This window comes from Daktulosphaira vitifoliae, unplaced genomic scaffold (genome assembly GCF_025091365.1).
Source record: "Daktulosphaira vitifoliae isolate Bord-2020 unplaced genomic scaffold, ASM2509136v1 Scaffold_1, whole genome shotgun sequence".
Classification (NCBI taxonomy): Eukaryota; Metazoa; Arthropoda; class Insecta; order Hemiptera; family Phylloxeridae; genus Daktulosphaira; species Daktulosphaira vitifoliae.
In genome coordinates, this window is record NW_026099572.1 from 78,593,250 (window position 1) to 78,616,087 (window position 22,838).

General features: G+C 27.0%; 3 protein-coding genes across 9 annotated transcripts in view; 2 read left to right on the plus strand and 1 right to left on the minus strand.

The window, feature by feature from the left end:
• The window catches only part of LOC126896674 (oxysterol-binding protein 1), a 26,033-nt gene extending 18,921 nt beyond the window's left edge, over positions 1-7,112 (plus strand). The window contains exons 5-13 of one of the 2 annotated variants that reach the window (XM_050669630.1): positions 1,320-1,471; positions 2,713-2,844; positions 2,920-3,105; positions 3,180-3,425; positions 3,511-3,658; positions 3,733-3,902; positions 5,109-5,275; positions 5,341-5,576; positions 6,678-7,112. In XM_050669630.1, coding sequence (XP_050525587.1) covers positions 1,320-1,471; positions 2,713-2,844; positions 2,920-3,105; positions 3,180-3,425; positions 3,511-3,658; positions 3,733-3,902; positions 5,109-5,275; positions 5,341-5,576; positions 6,678-6,841 — 1,601 coding nt within the window. In that variant the 3' untranslated portion in view covers positions 6,842-7,112. Of the gene's footprint in view, positions 1-1,319; positions 1,472-2,712; positions 2,845-2,919; positions 3,106-3,179; positions 3,426-3,510; positions 3,659-3,732; positions 3,903-5,108; positions 5,276-5,340; positions 5,577-6,674 lie in introns of both variants that reach the window. The other variant, XM_050669629.1, reaches the window with a different exon arrangement.
• Positions 1-12,904, minus strand: part of LOC126896684 (alpha-N-acetylgalactosaminidase-like) — a 30,294-nt gene extending 17,390 nt beyond the window's left edge. The window contains exons 1-9 of one of the 4 annotated variants that reach the window (XM_050669647.1): positions 12,582-12,902; positions 12,116-12,290; positions 11,676-11,850; positions 11,397-11,491; positions 11,164-11,325; positions 10,910-11,107; positions 10,592-10,756; positions 10,434-10,509; positions 9,295-9,492 (exon numbers count right to left, since the gene is read on the minus strand). In XM_050669647.1, coding sequence (XP_050525604.1) covers positions 9,398-9,492; positions 10,434-10,509; positions 10,592-10,756; positions 10,910-11,107; positions 11,164-11,325; positions 11,397-11,491; positions 11,676-11,850; positions 12,116-12,290; positions 12,582-12,748 — 1,308 coding nt within the window. In that variant the 5' untranslated portion in view covers positions 12,749-12,902 and the 3' untranslated portion in view covers positions 9,295-9,397. Of the gene's footprint in view, positions 1-9,294; positions 9,493-10,433; positions 10,510-10,591; positions 10,757-10,909; positions 11,108-11,163; positions 11,326-11,396; positions 11,492-11,675; positions 11,851-12,115; positions 12,291-12,581 lie in introns of those variants that run through there. The other 3 variants (XM_050669649.1, XR_007701900.1, XM_050669650.1) reach the window with 3 other exon arrangements.
• A 3,394-nt stretch (positions 12,905-16,298) lies between these two features.
• LOC126896672 (uncharacterized) overlaps positions 16,299-22,838 on the plus strand; it is a 50,591-nt gene continuing 44,051 nt past the window's right edge. Inside the window, exons 1-3 of one of the 3 annotated variants that reach the window (XM_050669626.1) lie at positions 16,299-16,424; positions 16,490-16,544; positions 19,542-20,750. In XM_050669626.1, coding sequence (XP_050525583.1) covers positions 16,419-16,424; positions 16,490-16,544; positions 19,542-20,750 — 1,270 coding nt within the window. In that variant the 5' untranslated portion in view covers positions 16,299-16,418. Of the gene's footprint in view, positions 16,425-16,489; positions 16,545-19,541; positions 21,916-22,838 lie in introns of those variants that run through there. The other 2 variants (XM_050669625.1, XM_050669624.1) reach the window with 2 other exon arrangements.

The following is a 22,838-nucleotide window of genomic DNA, read 5'->3' on the forward strand; positions in this document are numbered from 1 at the left end:
AGGGTAATGTCTTCGACTAGATACGATTTGTGATCTTTTGACGTATCGTTGAAAGAAATCCGTTCGATGAGAGCTGAGAAAAAGTGGTAACAGACACAAAAAAAAAAAAAACACATCATAGTAAAACCAATACCTTCTCAGCTTCGCATCGAAGCTAAAAAAGATAGCACAGTATGGACGAGGCATAGTTGGGACAATAATTAAAATAATTATAAGAAACGCTTCGATGCAAATCTGTAGATAGTATTTAATTTTAAGAAATTGGTGGATTATTCCAAAAGCAAAATGAATTCCTATTTTTTGTGTCTACTTCGACTGCCATTTGCACATAGAAAATAGGTCGTCGGTACAAAACTTTTTTTAAACTTTTAGTACAAGCTTTATTTTAACATATATTTAAAAACGCAGTATTCCCGGAACATTTTCAAAATTTAAGTTGAAAAATGTCTACTTTTTATACAAATTTTAAGTTTTCAAAAAATTTTAAAAAGCTTTGATGAGGCAAAATAAGTATAAATTAATATTTAATATAAATTAGATTCATGTAAATTTTATATTTATTGGCGGATTCATTACTATGACAAACCCGTATAAAGTATTTTAAAACCAACAAAAAATAAATAAATTTTAATACAAAAATAGTATGTTTTTTAACTACGACAACCATTTGCATAAAGGAGATAGGTCCTCGGGACAATTTTTTTTTTTAATTTATAGTGCGTAACATAAGCTTTAATTTGACATACTTTTAAAGGACGCAGTATTTCCAGAACATTTTTAAAAGTTAAATTGAAAAAGTTGACTTATAAATAAGTTGTTATTTTGAATTCCCCTTTGTGGCTATGTAAAGGGTTAGAATCTCAAAAAAATTATATCAAATAAAATAAAAATACCTAAGGTTTCTATTTTAAAAAAAGTTATTTTGATTTGTTAATTTTTGAAAAAGTTATGGTAGTGTTAAGAAAAAATATCGAAAATTAGTGATTTTTAAATTTGTAATTTTTTTTAAGGTTTCCCTCATTTACGAGGAACGAGGGAAATTTTTTCAATTTTAGAGGGTAATGTCTTCAATTAGATACGATTTTTGATATTTCGACGTATAGTTGAAAAAAATCGGTCCATTACGAGCTGAGAAAAAGTGGCAACAGACACAAAGAAAACACATCATAGTAAAATTAATACCTTCTCAGCATCGCGTCAAAGCTAAAATAAACACTATTATTAAAAATATAACAATAAATAACATAACATTTATTAAAATGACTTCTATAAATATTGAAATCTTTTAACAAGTCTAATACTTGAATTAAATTTTTTAGATGATTCCTCTGAAGATGAATCCTCGGACAATTGTGAGTTTTTTGATGCTCAAGCTGGTGAACCTTTTGATAGTACCACTAACAATTTTTTGGTTAATAGACAATCATCCGACATTCATCAAAATCAAAAATCTTTATCAGTAGATGCTCAGGTAATATATATTATTTGATAAATTAAATTATCAACATGCCTACCCTAAATTATTTAAGCAGTCTCGTGTAAAATTAAATTAGTGGCCCCTAGAATTTTTCAGTTGGTAAATTTTGGTTTATTGGAGCTTTTTTTCTTGTTATGCCATGTTTCAGTACAAACATATAAAAAATAATTCATATACCTTTTATAAACTTGGCTATCATAGTTGCTATTATTACAAATATCATTATTATATATTATAATAATAAATTATTAACAAATATCGTTCAATTAAATTTTTGAGGTGTAATTTTAATTTTTTTTTTTACCATTCTACTATAATTATTAGAAAAAATTAGTTATGTAAATAAAAATAAATGATTATTTTATCATATCTATTATAATAATATAGGAGAGTTGTTGGGGGAGGAAAATGGTAAAGAGAGCAATTACCTATTTTGACTTAAAATCTGGTCAATTTTTATAATCTCTTTATATTATAAAATTTTGGTACATGAATTGTTTTTAAATAAAAGATAAAAAAATTATTATTAAATTATATGATAAATGATAAGATTGAGAGTATTGTTTTTTCATAGTTTAATGACATGTAGATTATTTATTAAATTTATGGAGATGTTTAATTTTATAAGTAATACATAAAACCACCAGATCTTTTAATTATAATTTTTTTTTTTTTACAAATTATAATAATATTTTTGAAAATGTTAATTGTGTTTTCTCCTTACCTCAAAAAAATATTATACATGTATATGTAATTTATTTAATATTTGGGGAACTAATTCTTTAACTGAGGGGGCTATGTTACTTCTATTGGCATCTATGGCGAAACAATAAAAAAAGCGCCTTTCCTTGATTCCTGTTATCTCTTTCACTTTCAATTCTTGGTCTATCAAGTCGACTGGAATCGTTTACAGTGACACACATCTTGCTCCCTTACTGGCTCCCTCAGCTATAACGAAGTTGAATCAGATTGACAACTGTTATAAAGATCCTGTTAAATCATAATGTAGAGTATACAACAAATAGTCGGGATATAGGCTAAACAGATGATAATGATAATATCTTAATTTAAAATTTTTTTTAGAAACAAATTCATTTCACTTTTTGGTAATTGAAAATTGTGATATTAAAAAATGGGTTTATGATTAGTATAATTATTTAGCTTTAAAAACATTGTACTTATAATAGATATAATTTATGCAGATTTTTATTATTTTTTTTTTATTTTAACTTTAGGGATTAGACAAGTTGATAAATGAAGAATTAGATTGTAGTGGAGCATCTAGCAGTGATATTGATGATGCAACAGATTCATCAGCCATATTAACTGCAGCAATTTGTTCATCCTCTACATTACAATCAACATGTGTAAGTTGGTTTATTTTCATAATTAACTAAAAAATCTTCAATTACATCATTTTTATGAATATTAAATTTATTTAGGATATAAACAACAAGCCTCAGTTGTCTGAAAATGCCAAAAAAATGCTTGATAATGTGCTTAAAAATCCATTGAAACCAGGTGATAAACGAAGATGTCGTGTTCCTGATAAACCAAATCATCAGTTACATATTTGGAGTATTTTGAAAAACTGTATAGGAAAAGATTTATCAAAAATACCAATGCCTGTATAAATTCTATAACCATAATTATTATTAATACAAAAATTACTTCAATTTTTACAATAATTGATGTTTTATAGGTCAATTTTTCTGAACCACTATCAACCCTTCAACGTTTAACTGAAGATTTTGAATATTCCAGCTTACTTGACAGAGCTGCACAATGCAAGGATTCATTAGAACAACTTGCTTATGTTGCAGCTTTTACAATATCATCATATTCCACTACTGTAAATCGTACAAGTAAACCATTTAATCCACTTTTAGGGGAAACTTATGAATGTGACAGAATGGCAGATCTAGGCTGGAAAGCTTTTAGTGAACAAGTTAATATGCCTTACAACATTATAAAAAAATATAACTGTTCCATTATCTATAATTTTGATTGTAATTTTTTTTTTGACACATTAGGTTTCACATCATCCTCCAATTTCTGCACAACATTGCTCTGGTAAAGATTGGACATGTTGGCAAGAATTTTCAATGTCTTCAAAATTCCGAGGAAAATACTTGCAAGCAATTCCTGATGGTATTGCTCATTTAGAATTTTTAAACTCTGGTATTTTACTTTTTGTTTTGTAGTATGTGATTTATTAACTTGTACTAATTATATTTTTATAAATATATTATTAGAAAATCATTATACTTGGTCAAAGGTTACAACCACTATTCATAATATCATAGTAGGAAAACTTTGGGTTGATCAAACTGGAGAAATGACTATAACTAATCATAAAGATGGATCAAGATGTCGATTAAGTTATATACCTTACAGCTACTTTACAAGAGATCAACAACGAAAAGTAAATTTAATTTTGCATAACTAATTTGAATAGCAATTTTAAATCTTTGTTTATTGGAAATAGAGGAAAAAAAATATATTGGACTTTACTACCTATTAATCATTTTAGAACAAACTTAAATTGTAATCTAACTTATAAAAACCTATGTAATATTGGTAATATAGTCATAACTAAGGGTCAAGAACTTCAGGGGGTAAAATATATATATATATATATATATATAGAGTGATTCAATTATCATGAACCACTTATTAATCGAAAAATAAAAATAATATTAATAATTTCTATATTTGTTTCTTTTAGTTTAATTTTTCACTCAAATTTTCAATCTTAGAGTTTTTTTTTATATCCTCCCTTATACCTTCTATGGGTTTCAATTAGTCGATAACAACTTTAGGACCAGTATTTTGGAAGTCATTGACTCATTTCTATTTAGATGAAAAGAAGAGTAAATACGGTAAATGTTAAGTTATAAAAATAATAGCACCTATTCTTCACCTCCATTCATTACTTTAAATTGTAAGAACTTCCGAAATACTGGTCCAAAAGTTGTTATTGATCCGTCATTTTCTTAATTAAATTCTTAATTATCTTTAAAAAAGCTAGTTAATTAGGGGTGTTGTCATTATGATGTAATTTTGACATCCTTATAAGGTATTAGGGATGAATAAAAAATAAAACTACGATTGAAAAATTGAGATAAATATTTAATTAAAAGAAACAAATAAAAAAATGATTAATATTATTTTTATTTTTTGATTAATTAAGTGGTTCATGATAAATGAATCACTCTGTATAGATATATATTGCATTTATGTAAAGAAGGTTAAATTCACTAAAAATGTTATTATTTATTTTAAAAATGTTCATAACCTTAGAAATTTGGAAAAACAATTTAAGTACATAATATAAAAATGTATTTTTAATCTTTTGTTATATTATTGAGTAATATATGTTTAGTTTCAGTTGAGTACTTATAATGACAAAAAAAATTGTAATAATAAGTCAGGAAAATACTTAAATATGAATTACATTAAAGTTAAAAATGTTTAAAAATAGAAAAGTAAAGTTTATCCCTAAATAAACAAAACTCATTTAAAAAATTGTTTTTGGACAAAATAACCCGCTTAGATGCCAATTTTAGATTTAGCACTTCATAAAAAGATGAGTATAAGTAATATTATGATATTTTTAAAAATCTTTTAGGTTAAAGGTTATGTTCTTAACAAAGATAATGAAATCAAGTTTGTTGTTAATGGAACTTGGGATAACAAGGTAGAAATAGCTCCTGTTATTAAATATGAAGGTCCTGTTGATAGCCCTACTTGTCAAACTGGAACGTACCAGGTTATCTGGCAAAGAAAGCTACCACCGTATGTTATATATTTAATTATCAATTATTTACTTCAATCAATTGCATATTATTTCATTTTTGCAGACCAGATTGTGAAAAATATTACTATTTTACGATATTAGCTAGTCAGCTGAATGAATTAGAAGAAGGAGTAGCACCAACTGATTCTAGATATAGATCAGATCAAAGATTAATGGAGTTTGGTTTATGGGATGAAGCCAATATAGAAAAGTTAAGACTAGAAGAAATACAAAGAATCAGAAATCGTAAAGCTCAATCTATTAGTAGGAAAATTAGTATCCAGGATAATGATAATGGTGGTTTGTATTTTTTAATTTTATTAAAAAATCATTTTTTCTAACTTCTTTTTATATGATTTATCTTTTTATTTAAAAAAATTAAACTAAATAATCAATTTTGTCTCTTATTAATCTTGTAACAATTATGTAACTAGTGGTTAAGAAATAATTTTTTTTTATAAAATAAAGCATTGTAAAAATGTTTTAAATTATATGGAGGGTATCCAGAAAAACAAGCTAAGTTCATTTTTTGTGAACTTACAAAATTAATTTTATATTTTAAAATGTTATTTTATTGTATACAATAACTTTTGAATAACCCATTTTTTTCAAAAGTAGGTAATGGTTTCATCTTAGTCCAAATGTATCAAGTTTTACATTTTAGTGTATTACTATGTAAAATTTTGTTGCAAATTTTTGTTATGAAATTCAAGGCTAAAAAAAATGGGAAACCTTTGAAATTTCAACTTTATAATATTGTAAGGTATATTTCAATATACAGTTTAGTAAATAAGTAAATTGTTACAAACAATGAAAATAATAGAAACCAGTTTCGTTACTTACTGAACACTCTATATACAGTAGATGGTATTATTAGTTAGTGCCACCTAGTAAAAATCATTGTCTTGTAATGGTTAATGGATATATCTTGTTTACTAGTTAAATAAAATTAATAAGTGCTTCTTAGGTGTACAACTAATGATTGTTCTTTTTAAATATCCTTGTGGCCCCTTCAACTTCATGATTATAAAACTAACTTCATCTATTTTTTTTTAATGAAAGTGGTAAAAATTGTCTAAGGGCAGCTAAATCCCTAAAGAAAATTTTGCTTTCTTACTCCCTGGGTGCCACAATGATTTAGCTAAATATTCAATAATATATCTTAGTAATGTATCCAGAATTGAAGAGGGATTTTTCATAAGAGAAAATTTATATGTATGTTGTAACCGTATAAATTTGTTTGGTTTCTAGGGGAGTTAAACTTGAACTTGACTTAAAAATGTTTTTTTGTTAGTGCCGCCTAGTGAAAATGCCTTATAATATGTCTGTAATATAGAGTTAAATATACATTTTAATATTTGTATTTTAATTAATTTATTTAAAATAACTACATTTCAGAAGATGATGAAGATACTGATCAAGAAAATGTGAAAAGTTTAGTTAAACCATTTTGGTTCAAAAAAGATGTATGCAAATGGACAAAAAAGTCTTGCTACATATTTACTGATGAGTATTGGAGTTGTAAACAAAAACAGGATTGGACAAGATGTCCATCCTTATTCTGAATCAATGTGATATTACTATCTTGTATACATTTTTCTGTAAATGTTTACTTTGGTTAATTGACTGAGGTTATTAAAATTAACGTAAACTTGTTTAGCTACTTATGTATTTAAACAAATAGAGTAAATATACTAATTGAAGCACACCAAATTATTGAGTTTAAATTAAACTTTCACATAAGTTATTTTATTATCAACCATGAACAAATTGTTGCAATTGAAAATTTTTATTATTTGTCATAGTAATAAAGTAATTTAATTTTATTAAAATTGACTAATTTTTGTTAATTCTTTAAATCATCTGAATTAATTTTTTTTATGATCTTTATTTTTGTTTTCATTATTATTTTTACAATTTATTGCTTAAATTTAACAAAATTATTAAAAAAAATACTTTAATTGCTATCCAAAATTAAATTCTGTATTGTTTGTTTTAATAACTTTTGCTTTATTATAAACATTTTTTAAGTTCGAAACTATGAATCTCATAGTGATATTTTTAAATTGGTAGCTTCTAGTTCTTTCAGGTTGTCAATAAAATAATTTTAAAGTTTGTATTACTATAATTAAACCTATACGGTATATAGTTATATTTATCTCAATTTGTTCCGTCTATAATTTAAAAATCGAATTAAAATATTTTTATTGAACACTTTTTATAAGATTATAAAAATTGTCCATTAAAATTTATTCATTTTTTATGTGTTTATAAACACAATTAAATAAGTATATAGCAATTTATTAATTTTGATAATGTTAAATGCTATGTTTACATAATTTTAAAATTTAAGAATATAATTTATTATATTGGTTATATTGTTTTTAATTATGGGATTATGAATTAATTATCTTTTATTTTATTATGATTTTCAAATATTTTAGCAAGAAAAAAGTATTAAATTTTACTACTAAACATTTTTGGGCTTGAAATTTTTTATGAATATATTATTCAAGATATTTATCCCAAATATTTTAGAAACTAACTAAATAATGTCATCACTTATAATCATGAGATTTTTTTGATAAAAAATTATGAATGAAAACAAATTTGTTTGTTATTTGATTGACACAGGTGGATATATTCAAAAACTTATTTCAAATATATAATATTTATTTAATCCTTAATCAGTAAAATTGTTTTATCTTATGGCACTTTTTTAAATTTCTAAATAATTCTAATTTTATTAAACTTTAAATTCCATTCTTCCTAATATCCTTATATTTAAATTAATCTTTTAACTTGTAACTATTTTTTAAGTTAAATTTTTTTTTGTGCATAATTTTTGAGTCATTAAAATTTATGTCACATCTTCAAGTTTTTAAAAATTATTCAAAATTTGTGCTGTTTGTTTGGTGATTATAGTATTTTAATTTGTTTATTTTATTTTTCTTATTATAAATTGTTTAATTATATGTTAAGTTACACTGTTAATATTTTATTATAATTTAAGTTCATTTAAAGTTATATTTGTCTAGTTAAAATTTATTACACATTTTATTTAATAGTATATAATATATACTTGTTAATGTAGTCAAAGTTGTTACCATAAAAAAAACTAAAAATTAAATCATATTTGTTAATTTATATAGTTACATTATTGTATATGCAATAGTATACAATTGTTTTATTTTATATTATTGTTGGTTCTACTACATTTTTATCGGCTGTGAAAATAATCAAGAATTATTGTAAAAAATATATTTTATAGGTTATCAGTATTATCAATAGTCTTTATTAAAAATAAATAATTGTACATAAATCAAACAATTGAGTTTTCTATGGTGCAAGATAAATTACATCACTGTGTTAATGATCTATGCACTTAATAATATTTGTTCACCTTAATTATAGTAGCAGTATTTGGAATATGTTTAATGTTACATATTTTGTATTTAATAATACATTGAAATGATTTATGATTATTTATATTATAATAAATTATGTATTTTATTAAATATAGAGTAGTTCTATATTTCTAAAAATATGCTGCACTGAAATTAAATACTTAATTATTTATCTATTATAAATTTTATGATAGATTTGTCATTTCTTTCTAAAAAAACATGTTAAAAATGCCACCCATACTCTATAAAAATATTGTTACAATTAATAATGAGTTCAGTAATTTTTTTTAAATAAAAAATTCTGTACAATACTCAGTAATATTATGTACTTAAATGTAATTGTAAATAAATTATAAAAAATTATGTTTAAAAAGTAAACTATCAAAATAGTCTTTTTATTTGATTGATAAATTAATTGTTAAACTTTGGTATATGTTGAAAATTCAATAGTTAATTTTTATTATATAACTATCAACACCACTATTTCAAATCACTTTAGGGTGCTATTTTAAATTGTAAAAATACACCAAGATAAAAACTTATTATTTTAAGTATACGATCAACTAGTTCTATTTTGTATTAATAAAAACAAATGACATTATTTATGCAAATTTATTAATATACTGAACATTTCATACTTATACTCAAATTATATAAATTGACTCTAAAGTACTACACATAAAAAATAATTGATATTATGTTATCTATAGAGAATCACATGAATAAAAACAAATTGTTCTTAATTTCTTCATAGTATTTAGTAATTCTTTGTTGTTTAGTTACTATTCTGGCTTTAAGAAAAACAACACCTGAAAGATATTTTAATGATTTACTACTGTTTTGATAACATAAAAATTGTAATATTTAATATTACAAATAACATCACCATTTAAAATTTATTAATGATAATCTGAGCTTTAATAGCACTAAGTTATTAAACAATAATATGTTACCTGTAGGATTCTTTAAAACTTTAATCAATGAATTGATTAAAATAAAATATTGGTTATAGGTTTTCACAATTATTTAAATTTTTAATTAATACATAAAAATATTGAGTAAATACATTATAACTGATTGTAGTTGCATATTTTAGATAATAAATAATCTGTATTATTTGTATAATTTAATTATTAAAAACATAAACAATAATTAAAAATACATTTAAATGTTTTATTTCTAAAGTAGATTTTCAAAATATAATCTGTTTTGAAAAAATTATTAATATAAAAGTCTTAAATAAATAATTCCAAACTCTATAGTATATATATATATATACATGAGAAATAAAGTTGAAAAAAGAAATGTTAATCATTAATTGAATTATAATAACAAAATTGTTATGACCTAAATTTTAAGTGTTTATAAGTAATAAACACTTAAAACTTTTATTTACTTTAATCAAAGAAATTTAATAGAAAAAATGATACAGTGAGTAATTTGGAATAAAAGAAATATTACTTTAGCCATTTTTTAATACTTTAATATATATTGTTTTATAAAAATATATTTTTATATCATATTATATTCAATATTAATTTTAAGTATTGAAATATGAAACATTAAAAATGAAATATTTATATTTTAGAATATGTTAATCTAAAATTCAAAACATATTTTAATAATTTATTACTGTTTTGATAACATAAAAATTGTAATATTTAATATTACAAATAACATCACCATTTAAAATTTATTAATGATAATCTGAGCTTTAATAGCACTATGTTATTAAACAATAATATGTTACCTGTAGGATTCGTTAAAACTTTAATCAATGAATTGGGCTCTAAAAATTTAGAAACTGTATGATTTGAGTACAAATTCTAAAAAAAAAAAAATCAATATTATAATAATATTAATTACTCCTTAATTAATAAAATATTAAAAATAATTGAATTTTTTTACTTTTATGATATAACCTTCAGGATTTATTAATCCAAGATCTCTTAATGAGGTACTATACAAGTATGGAGTACCTTCTGTTCTACGATTGACAAATGCAATAGCATAAGAGTAATATTTTTCACTTTTTGGTTCAACTGGCCTAACCCACACTTCAATTCCTTGATCCTAAAGAGACGTTTGTTGAAAAATCAGTTATATAAATTAGCAGAACCATAGTGATGGAACCACCTCCAAACAGTTGAAAAATTGAAACAAATGTTAGATTATTAAAATTGCTTCAGACGCCAAAAATGTTTACTAAGTTTTATAAAATACAACCTTGTATATTCTTCTTCCTTGTATTCCAAGCTTATCCTGATTTACTTTTATAATATCTGTGTTTTGAAGTATACTTTTGTATTCTAAACGTACAGAGGATAATTTATTTGACATCATTAGAGGAGCTGCTAAAATAGCCCATAGAGCCATCTGAGTTTTGCTCTGCTCATAACTCAAAGCAAAATTTCCAATTAACAGCTAAAAAGATAAGCAATTTTATGAATGAAATGATTGAGGTAAAATATTTATTATACCATATCAGGATCATTCCAATGTCCTGGACCTGCATTTAAAACCCAAGAGTCTTGTTTCAAAGCAATCATATCCACAATATTCATTAATGATGAATATGATTCCTGAATATCTCCATTAGTTCTCCATAAATTACAATTCTCAGACACAAGTTTATAATTTACCTGTAACTCATTAAAAGAGATATTTACAAGAATTTTTATACTTGATTTTATCCAAAATAAACATAACTTACATTAATTCCTTTCCAATCTTGATAAAATGGCCAACAACATGAATATACAATTGGTCTTCCGGTTTTGTTTAAAAACTTTCCAAATTGAGGAAAACCTGTTATTATTGTTTTAAATCAAATTGATTAAAAAAAAAACTTAAATTAATTTCTGATTCAACGTATTATTTGGTTTATCTACTTTTATGGCCTCATCAAGACTCTGAACCATATGTACTAACTTTTGTACAGCTAATGGAGAAGCAGTATCCTAATTGCCAACCAAATTATGTCTAAATTTACCTTTATCCATTCTACGCTCATCTATAAAACATCCATCAATTTTTATATAATCAATATCCCATTCAGCAAATGTATTAGCATCCATTTCTTCATGCCCTTCAATTCCAGGGTAACCCTCACAAGTTTTAGTTCCCACATCTTCATAAATTCCCAACTTCAATCCTTTAGAATGTATCTGCATGAGGGAATAAAATAATTATAATTACCATATAAAGCAATTATTGATTTGGAGTAGACTTTTTTATGTCCCAGTTCTGTCACCCATTGGATAGTTTATAATTTTTATCAAATTTTACGAGCATAGTATGTAAAAATAATGAAATCATAAATATATTAATAAATATACAGTAAACTCTGTTGGTAAGTTCTTTGTTATTTGATGTCCAATCAAAATGTTATTCAAGTAAATTTAAAATATATATTTCAATAATTGAGCTTACATATTCTGCCAAAGCTTTGATTCCATTTGGAAATCTTTTTTTATCAGCTTGTAATTTTCCTTCGGCAGAACGATTAGCTTCTAACCAACAATCATCAATGATAACATATTCATATCCAACATTAGCATAACCTTCACTAACTAATAAATCTGCTGCTCTTTTGAATAACTCTTCACTGTTATTTATTAAAATTAATAAATAATTAGTAGAATTATTAATAGCTATGATGTTCAGTTAATAAAATAATAATTCATATTAACTTAAAAAATTTGCTTTTAAATTTTTTAAAGTAATTAATAAAACTTAAGATATATTTGTATAAATAACTNTTTAAACTAATTAATAAAACTTAAGATATATTTGTATAAATAACTTCTTATTTTTTTTAAAATTATATGGCTAATATTTTTTTTCAATTATTAATATTTTTGTTTTTATATTGGGTTAATAGCTAACCCTATCTCACCTAATACATTCATCTGGAAATGTTTCACAATCAATTGTGCATCTAAATCTTTGCCAAGCAAGCCATCCCATAGGTGGAGTTAGTGCTAATCCATTGTCTAATGCATCCAATGAATAGCTAAATAAAAAAAAAGCTAAACATAAATTATTTCGTGAAAAATGTAACATTTCTCTGCAAATTATTTTATTTCGAGTAAGAAAGTTAGTTTAAACTAGAAAACAATTATTTAAAATTAATGATATTGTATAAAATATTAATAATATACAAAAACAAATGCGTAAAAAGTGACTACAATTATTTACTCTTGTTGGTGTACGAAATGATATCACGGTTAAATTGGCGTTTGTATACAAATAAAGCGCTTATAGTAGATGACCATGCTAGTAACATGCTAATATTGGAGAGAAGTAAATTTATTTATTATTTTTTAGATAAAAAGAATAATTACGGAAAAATTGATTAGAACATTAGTTGTTTGAATTAAAATTTTAATTAGAGGAACTTAATTTGATTTCTTTATGATAAAAGCACATCATTGATTAAAGTATTTTATACACAATTGCCTAACACTTACATGGAAATAATTGTATGCTGAGTTACCTTAAATCGAAGATTTATTTTCATTGTTATTATGTATAATGTCTCCTGGAAAATTAACTATTTTGGATATTTGGACTATATAATTTAATAACATAAATACATTTTAGAAAAATTAGTAATCTGTATTAATGACAAATATTTTGTATGTCATTTGTGCTTATATTACAAAGTAAACAGATTTTCCAAAAGTCTTTATAATAAATGTATTAAAGTGTGTAATAACTGCCCATACACTCAGACCTGTAGATCCAATATTCACACCTCTTAGAGAATTATATTAGTTTGGTATCTATATTAGTCCAACATAGGTGTTTTCTGCAGCTTTCTCGCTATAAAATGTGTTCTTTTGTTACAAGACAAATCGCTATGCCCTGGTACCAATGCTAGTGTAGCTTTATTTAACTTTGATAGTGATACTAAAGTTTCCCTTAATTCAGCCTTGAATTCACCTGGTTGTTATTAAGTGTCTCCAGAGCAGCTTGGCTATCACATAAAATAGTTATGTTCCTTTTCTTGAATACTAGTAGTTTCTAGGTCCTTAGTAGTATTACTATTATCTTTGCTTGGAAAACAACTTATTTACTTTCTAACTTGATACCGAACAACAAAGTGAAAATCCTACTGAGGGATTTTAATGCGAAAATAGGACAGAAATTAATATATAGACCAACAATTGGGAAAGAGAGTCTACATAGAGTCTCAAACGATAATGATACAAGATTAATTAATTTTGTTATGACTAGAAATATGGTAATAAGTAGCACCACATTTCCGCATGGAAATATTTAATAATGTGCGGATATAATAATATATTCGCAAAGATATATACAAACAAACATGGGTCTCACCATCAGGTAAAATAAAGAACCAAATAGACCACGTTATAGTTGATAGAAAGATCAAAAGATGCATCATGTATGTTCAGAGCTTTAGAGGCAGCAGCGCAATGTCAGACCATTTTATTGTAAGAGCAAAAATCAAACTACGTTTGCCATTGGAATGACGAAGGAAAACCGTCTCTATCAAAAGGCTTAATACAAATGGTCTCGAAAATCGGGAGATCAAAAAACAGTACAAGAATAAATTAAAAGAAACCATTCGTCTGATGGAGGAAACAAACAACGTTGATGATCTATGGAACAAGATTGAAAACTCAGTCAAAACAGTGGCCACAGAAGAATTGGGATTTGAAGAAAAAATAACAAAAAAAAAATGGTTTGATGAACACTGTAAAATAGCAAGTAGTGAAAGAGATATTGCACGAACAAAAATGTTAAAAGACCCAAGTGAGGAAAATAAAAGATTACTTGCAATTAAGCGACGAGAAACGAAACAAATGTTTAGAAGGAAAAAAATGGCATGGGAAAACTCTAGACTCGAAGTAATAGAGAATAGTTACAAAAAAAACGTAAAACTCATTTTTAAAAAGGCTAATGAAATTAAGGCTGGATTTAAGGCAAAATCAACAATTATAAAGGATGTAGAGGGATCACTAATAACGGATAAGAGAAAGGCCGCAGACTAGTTCAAGGATATGTTTGACAAAATAAAACCAAATATTTCAGGCAGACGCGGAAGAAAACATCAGCACGGTAAAGATGAACACATGATAGAAGAAGTGAAACGGGGAGTAGATATGTTGAAAAATGGAAATGCGCTCGGGAAATGAAATTAATGCAGAACACTTGAAAAAAGGAGGAAATGACCTAATGCACAGCTAAAACGAATAGTAGATATTATATGGAGACAAGAAGAAATACCAACAAATGACACGTGTCGATGTTATGTCCGACTCACAAAAAAGGAGACCCTATGGTTTGCCAAAATTATAAAGGAATATCCCTACTAAACACATCTTATAAAATAGTATCAAACATAATATTGAACCGAATCAAAGCATACTCAAAGGCCCTTATGGTTTCGATAAGAGCTGTGGCCATCTTCAACACTGGCCTGTGAGGGCTATAGACCTCCAGCACGTCGGAGAGCTGGCCCGCCTGCTCACTGGCGAGGTCTAGCCCAGCCGACAACACCTCGTCGGCCCGGCCAATCACCCTCTTTGGTGTCCCGTCAGCATTGAAGAGATCAACCGCAGTCAGGAGCCTGCCTCAACACTCCTGAATTTGGCGTGTATTCGTTTGATAACGACACCTGGTGGGTCCACCTCCCAACCACTGGGGCATCCGAATCCCTTGATGCAGTAACTTTAACTCCGTTTGTTGCCATTGTCATATGTAAATATGATTTGAGGAGGCTGCCCTCGTAGCTGGTCCCTCCGGCCAGTGAGCGACTAACTTCGCTGGTTGCGTTGCCATTTATCTCCATTCACACCCAAACGCTACCGCTTATTCGTCCATATAGGCTTATTTCACGGCTATCCTGTATATCTACAGGGTTAACAAGCGTTTGGGCGGCTCGCTGTCCGCGACCGCTTATGAGTCAGTCCAAATGGACTGCTTATTTCGCGGCTAACCTGCATATCTGCAGGCCGTTCCTCTATCCGCAACCTGAGGACGCGCCCGATTCCCTGAGCTAGAGAAACTGCGCTCGTACCGACGTTTCGTAGCCCCGTAGAGCCCGATCCAACCGACACTGTAGCGCAGCGAAAACCCCGGGCTGAGCCTCGCCCTGGACAAGACCGAAGCGGTCTTGTTCACGGGCAGGTACAAGTTCACTCCTCCACGGCTCGCCGTGCTGGGGGTGGAGATCTCGCTTAAGGACTCCATGACTTATCTGGGCCTTGTCATAGACAAACGTCTAAAGTTCGGGCCGAGAGAGATGCGACGCAGACTTTTAGTCAGCGTCATACACTCGGTCTTCCTGTACGGGTCCCCGGTTTCGGCGGATACTCTTGAGTATTCGTCCAAAAACCGTGAAGCCCTGCTCAAGGTGCAGAGGCGGGCGGCGAACCGGACAGTTTCGGATAAAATATTAATGTAAAACTGTATTTGTTATAATAATTCGCCTTTTTTATTAAATCAAGTGTTCATACTAATACTGATTTAACTATTGTTTCTTACACGTGTATGAATAGTTTGACTAAAAATAATAATTTTATATACTTTAACATTTACTTAAAATACTTTTTTTATATTTAAAAATAGAGAAGCAAGAATACATTATGTTAGTAGTTGATGTTAATATTAATGTTAGTATTACATTACTGCATATATTCTAATGTAGTCAAAAAATTGTCAATAGTTATTCAAAATTGGACACTGAGCAATAAGAATAAAAATGAAAGTGAGTAATACACATTATCCGAGTTTCTCAATTGAAATCTTAAAAATTATATTATTATATTCTAGAATTGGCAATTGATATTTCTAATGTTGATAATACCCTGTGTAATATTTAACGAAGGTAAATTCTATTTCACATTATTTATAAAAATTTTTAAGTATATAATTTATACGTTAGACTATACAATTTTGATTTCCTATAGTTTGAATATTTTTATGTAAAATTTAGGAAGTTGCTTTATAATTTAAAATTATGAATATTTAAGAACAAATTTTGAAATAAATTGATAAAATTATTAATGACGTCAATCATTATTTATTTTAATTTATTATATAACGTATATTTGTTTAATAATTTATTTAATTTTACTATAATGTATTTTAATGATTCTTTTTGTTTAAATTCTTTATTTACTGACGTATTACATCAAGACCTTTAACTTTTATATACTTATGCCATAATAGTAATAACTACTTCATAATTTTTATTTCTCCTTAAAAATTAAAATACTAAATTATTAAATATCAATTTCCTACTATATTTAATTTCTATATTAGATATTTAACCATGTATTATACTTATAAATCATGGAACATTATTATAATGTTTTTCTATACGAATTTTTAAATTTTAAACCGCCCTTGTATAAAGAGTATAAAAAAAAAGTGACACGGTCCCTCGGCACTTCTTGATACACGGAGTACCGCGATCCGTGCCATCTTTATCAGCCTTCGCCCAATTATGTGTATATGGTAATTTGGCTGACAAACACCGCGTGCGATACGCCACGGTACAAAGTCCGTGAAAGTACGGTGAAGAAGTCATCTTCGTGACACCGCACGGTTCAGATCGTCGACATATTCTCGCTGCATTATTTGACACGGTCGCCGATTTTTTTTGCCGAGTATTGGAATTTGTAATGTTTGTAAAAATTCGTTTAAAGGACCTTTAAACCATGAACAGCCATGGTACTCCAATAATGGTAGGCAAGAAAATTGACTGAAATGTTTGAAGTTCGTAAATACCTAAAGTTTTAGCAGATCCCAAGATTATAAATCGGTATGTACATATTGGTTGTAGCAGGGCTTTGTATAGGTTTATTTTACTTTTTAGAAAAAAATTCGATTTCATTAGAGGTCTTAGATGGTGAATACGGGAATTAAGTTTTTTCCTTGTCTCTTTAGTGTGTGGGGCCCAAGTGAAATGTCTGCCAAATATCAGACTTAGGTATTTGACATGATTAGAGTGAGATCTTAGTACATCATTTAGTGTAATTATTGAAAATATCTCCTCGTAGTGTGTATAGATTTGTCTGGGTTTAATTAAATTGCCACTTGGTGAATCAAGTGCTTAGGTGATCCGATTGATTTTTTAAGATTAGATTAGCAATCACAGGGTTACTATTCGACGAAAGGTAGAGATGTGTCGTCGTCATAAGTTCCTACCGAGATTAAATCAAATGTTGGAATATCGGCATTATATGAAGTGTATTTAAATAGGACAAGTTAAAAACAATCTTACTCTAAAATCTGTGTATTTAAAATATGACTCAAGTAAAGAAATATGAAACAGGCAAGTGGGTTTTAAGTTAAAATAATAAGCCATAAAAACTATAATATTTATTGAAATAAATATGAAAAACTTTAAAAAAATCCTGTTTGGCAATACATCAACCTCAATACGGCACGAAAATCAGTTATTTGATCAAGTCATTTTTTCAGAGAATAATTTTTCTATATCAATTACACACGTTTTTATTTTTTGGATAAGAGAGTGATTTAAACAAATCATTAAAAAAAAATATTATAGATTTGAACCATTCTAATATATAAATGTTCGACGATAGGTAGGGTTGTGTCATCGGCATAAGTTTCTACCGGAACTCCAAAAAATATATAAAACTGGTTGAAATCTTACCCTAGAAACTCTGTTTTTATATGACTTATGTAATAGGTGGTTTAAAGCTCTAAAGAAGGTTATAAGTTTAAATAGTAATCCGTAATGTCAGACAGTATTGAACGCTTGAGCTAAATCCAGGATGATACCTGTTTCTAATGTAGAATCAATTGTGTCAGCACTCTATGTAATTGATATGTGGTGGCATACTTTTTTCTGAAGTCAAACTGGGAACTTTATGATGATTTTTTGAGATGCAGCTAATAAATTGAGTTCACATAGTACTTTTTTCAAAAGTTATTCTTAGAATAGGCAATAGAATAATAGGACTGTAATATGTAGTCTTTCCTGGAGGTTTACCTGACTTCAATACGGTAATGATAATTGATGTTACTTTTAACATTTAATGTGATTTAAAAAAATCATTAAAAAAAAAAATTCAATGCATTTGAACCACTCAAAGAAATAAATGTTCAGTTAGAAAACGGTTTTTTATTGTTCTCATTGTTTATATCAATTGAACTGTTTCTTAACTTTTTTAACACTCTGTAAATTACATTCTTTTTCTATGCGTATTTATTGTCCTGAGAATTATTCCGGTTAGCATCTTAATTTATTATGATGTTACTTCTTTTTTGTGAAATGATTATACGCAAATTATATGCGCAAACTCTAGTATCATTTACATTATTTTTTGTGAAACACATCACACACATTGTAATATACAATAATAAATTTGTAAATGTTGTTATATAGTTATATTTAATTTTAAAATTTTTCTTTTGACCAATATATTTAGATAAATATATTGGTTAAAAAGATAACCTTTTAACAATCAAGTTCAAATTTATTTATCTTATTTTTTTAAAATATATTATTATATTTTTAAAAGCAATATATCGATAGAATATAATTATAATTCGTCACAAAATGTGAGCATTACTAAAGTATGCTCAAAAATAAAAATTATAATATTAGGAATACAACATGCAGGGTGCTACTAAATGCAATGTCACGAGTAATAGGGTGATATTCAGTAGATAATAATTTTAACTTTATTAACTTTATGAAAGAAAATATTATTTGTATTCTATCTCTCTTAATTAGATATACTTATTTAATAATCTAGATTATTAAACATTTTATTTATAAACGTTTTAATAAACGTTATACGATATAACGTTTATAAGCAAAAATTAATAAACAATTGTTCTTATACAGCGATTCAATTTTCAAATAAAAATGTAAAATGTCAATATGAAAAAGGTGCTACTAGAAAAGCTGCTGAAAATGGAAATTTAGAATTGTTAATTTATGTTCATGAAAATGGATGTGAATGGGATTATGATACGACTATTGTAGCAGCTGAAAACGGTAATTTGGAATGCTTAAAATATGCTCATGATAATGGGTGCGAATGGAACGAAGAAACAACAAAGGCTGCTGCTACTAAAGGATATTTAAAATGTTTAATATATGCTCACGAAAATGAATGTCCTTGGAATGAAAGGACAACAGAAGCAGCTGCTGCTAATGGACATTTAGAATGTTTAATATATTTACATAAAAATAAATGTCCTTGGAATGAAAGGACAACAGAAGCAGCTGCTTCTAATGGACATTTAGAATGTTTAATATATTTACATAAAAATAAATGTCCTTGGGATGAAAGGACAACAGAAGCAGCTGCTTCTAAAGGACATTTAGAATGTTTAAAATATGCTCATGATCATGGATGTCCATGGGATAAAAGCACGACCGATGCTGCTGCTAAATATGGTAATTTAGAATGTTTAAAATATTTACATATAAATAAATGTCCTTGGGATGAAAGGACAACAGAAGCAGCTGCTTCTAATGGACATTTAGAATGTTTAATATATTTACATAAAAATAAATGTCCTTGGAATGAAAAGACAACAGAAACAGCTGCTTCTAACGGACATTTAAAATGTTTAATATATGCTCATGATTATGGATGTCTATGGGATAACTGGGTAACACAAGCAGCTGCTGCTAATGGACATTTAGAATGTTTAATATATGCTCACAAAAATGAATGTCCGTGGGATAAAAGGACAACAGAAGCAGCTGCTTCTAAAGGACATTTAGACTGTTTAATATATTTACATAAAAATAAATGTCCATGGGATAAATGGACAACAGAAGCAGCTGCTTCTAAAGGACATTTAGAATGTTTAAAATATGCTCATGATCATGGATGTCCATGGGATAAAAGCACGACTGATGCTGCTGCCAAATATGGTAATTTAGAATGCTTAAAATATGCCCATAAAAATGGCTGTGAATGGAATCAAATCAATATTGTGTTTAGTGCTATTCAAATCGGTAATCTAGAAATGTTAAAATATGCCCACGAAAATTTATGCGAATTGAATAGAGACGCAACTATTTTGGCTGCTATAAAAGGTAATCTAGAAATTTTAAAATATTTACATAAAAATAATTGTCCTTGGGATAAATTTACAACAGAAGCAGCTGCTCTTAATGGTAAATTAGATTGTTTAAAATATGCTCATAATAATGGATGTCCATGGAATGAAGACACTACAGGAGCAGCTGCTTTTAATGGTCAATTAGAATGTTTAAAATATGCTCATAATAATGGATGTCCATGGAATGAAGACACTATAGGAGCAGCTGCTTTTCAAGGTAAATTAGAATGTTTAAAATATGCTCATGATAATGGATGTCCTTGGGATGAAAGTACGACAGAAGCAGCTGCTATTAATGGTAAATTAGAATGTTTAAAATATGCTCATGATAAAGGATGTCTATGGGATGAAAGCACAACTAGAGCTGCTGCAGCAAGTGGCTATTTAGACTGCTTGATATATGCTCATGAAAACGGATGTAATTGGTATAAAGATACGATAGCTGTAGCAGCTGTGCATGGTAATTTAGATTGTTTAAAATACGCCCGTAAACATGGATGTCATTGGATTGAAGGTACAATGAGATTGGCTGCAGCGAATGGATATTTAGACTGCATTAAATATGCCCATGAAAATGGTTGTGACTGGGACGAAGGTACAACAAGGGAAGCTGCTGCTAGTGGTCATATTGACATTTTGGTATATGCACATAAAAATGGATGTAAATGGGACGAAGGGACAACGAGTGGAGCTGCTGCAAATGGTCACTTAGACTGTCTATTATATAGTCATTTAAATGGGTGTGTGTGGGACGAAGGGACAACAAGACTTGCTGCTGCAAATGGTCAATTTTTTTGCTTAAAATTTGCCCATGAAAACTATTGTCCATGGAGTAGAGGTACCATTTATGAAGCTACTCAAAAAGGTTATATAAATATAATCAAATATGCTACCGATAATGGCTGTCTCAATTAATTTTCTGTTGATATATAATTAGTTTTTCATTTAAGTTGGCTATTGTCACATTATTTTTAAAATAAATTAACTTGAATTTTTATGTACATCTAATTAAGTATTTCAGGACATGTTATTTTCTTAAATAATACTATTTTTGTAACTATTATCAACTTTTTTCTTATCTATTAAGTATTAATCTTATTAAATTTTCCATACATAACAAAATACTAGTGTATTTTAATCATGAATTATTATCAATGTGAATTTGAATACGTTTTTCATGAATTACTTTTTAAGTATTTTCGTGAATGTAATTTTATTGTTAATAATATTGAACTAACGTTTATAATTTAACTAACGCTAATGAACACTAAATAGTTAAACAGTCTTTAAATTATAAATCCTAGATATATAGTTAACATTAAAAATAATAATGTAATGCACAAAGAAATTGATATGTTTATTAAAATTAAATGTTCCACATTTGTAATTTTCTCAGTTATACGATTAATTTTTCTTAAATAACGATATATTATATTAAATATATAATATATTAAATAAATTTAAAAATCGCTAATTTTCGAAATTTTCGAAATTTTTTTTACTAAAAACTACAGAAACTTTTTCATAAATGAATATATCAATATATCTTTTTTTTATAGATGCTTGATGTCTTTACCTATCATTTGATATATTTTTTTGTAAATTTGACCTTTTCTCTGCCCACAGGGAGGGATTTTAAATGACAACTTTTTCACAAAAAATTGACTTATTCAACTTAAATTTTGAAAGTGTTCCGGAAAGTCTGACACTTTTCTATATATATTAAATTAAAACTAATGTAATCTATTTTATTATGTAAAAAATAATTTTCGGACTTTATTTTGTCTTCACGGTGAAAATGGCTACCAAATGCTTTTATTGTGTGAAAATTCTCAATTTTATTTTTTACATTTTTAACTTTATAAAGCTATAACTTATTGAAAAGTGTATTGATCAATATAATTTTTTTATGGGAAATACTATTTTTTAATAATCCCTTTTTCATTCGACATACTTTATCTTAATCAGGATATTAATAAGGAACTAGCAGTTTATGAAGCTTTTGGAAAAATCCACCAATTTTTTAAAATTAAACACTATCTAAAGATTTGCATCGAAGCGT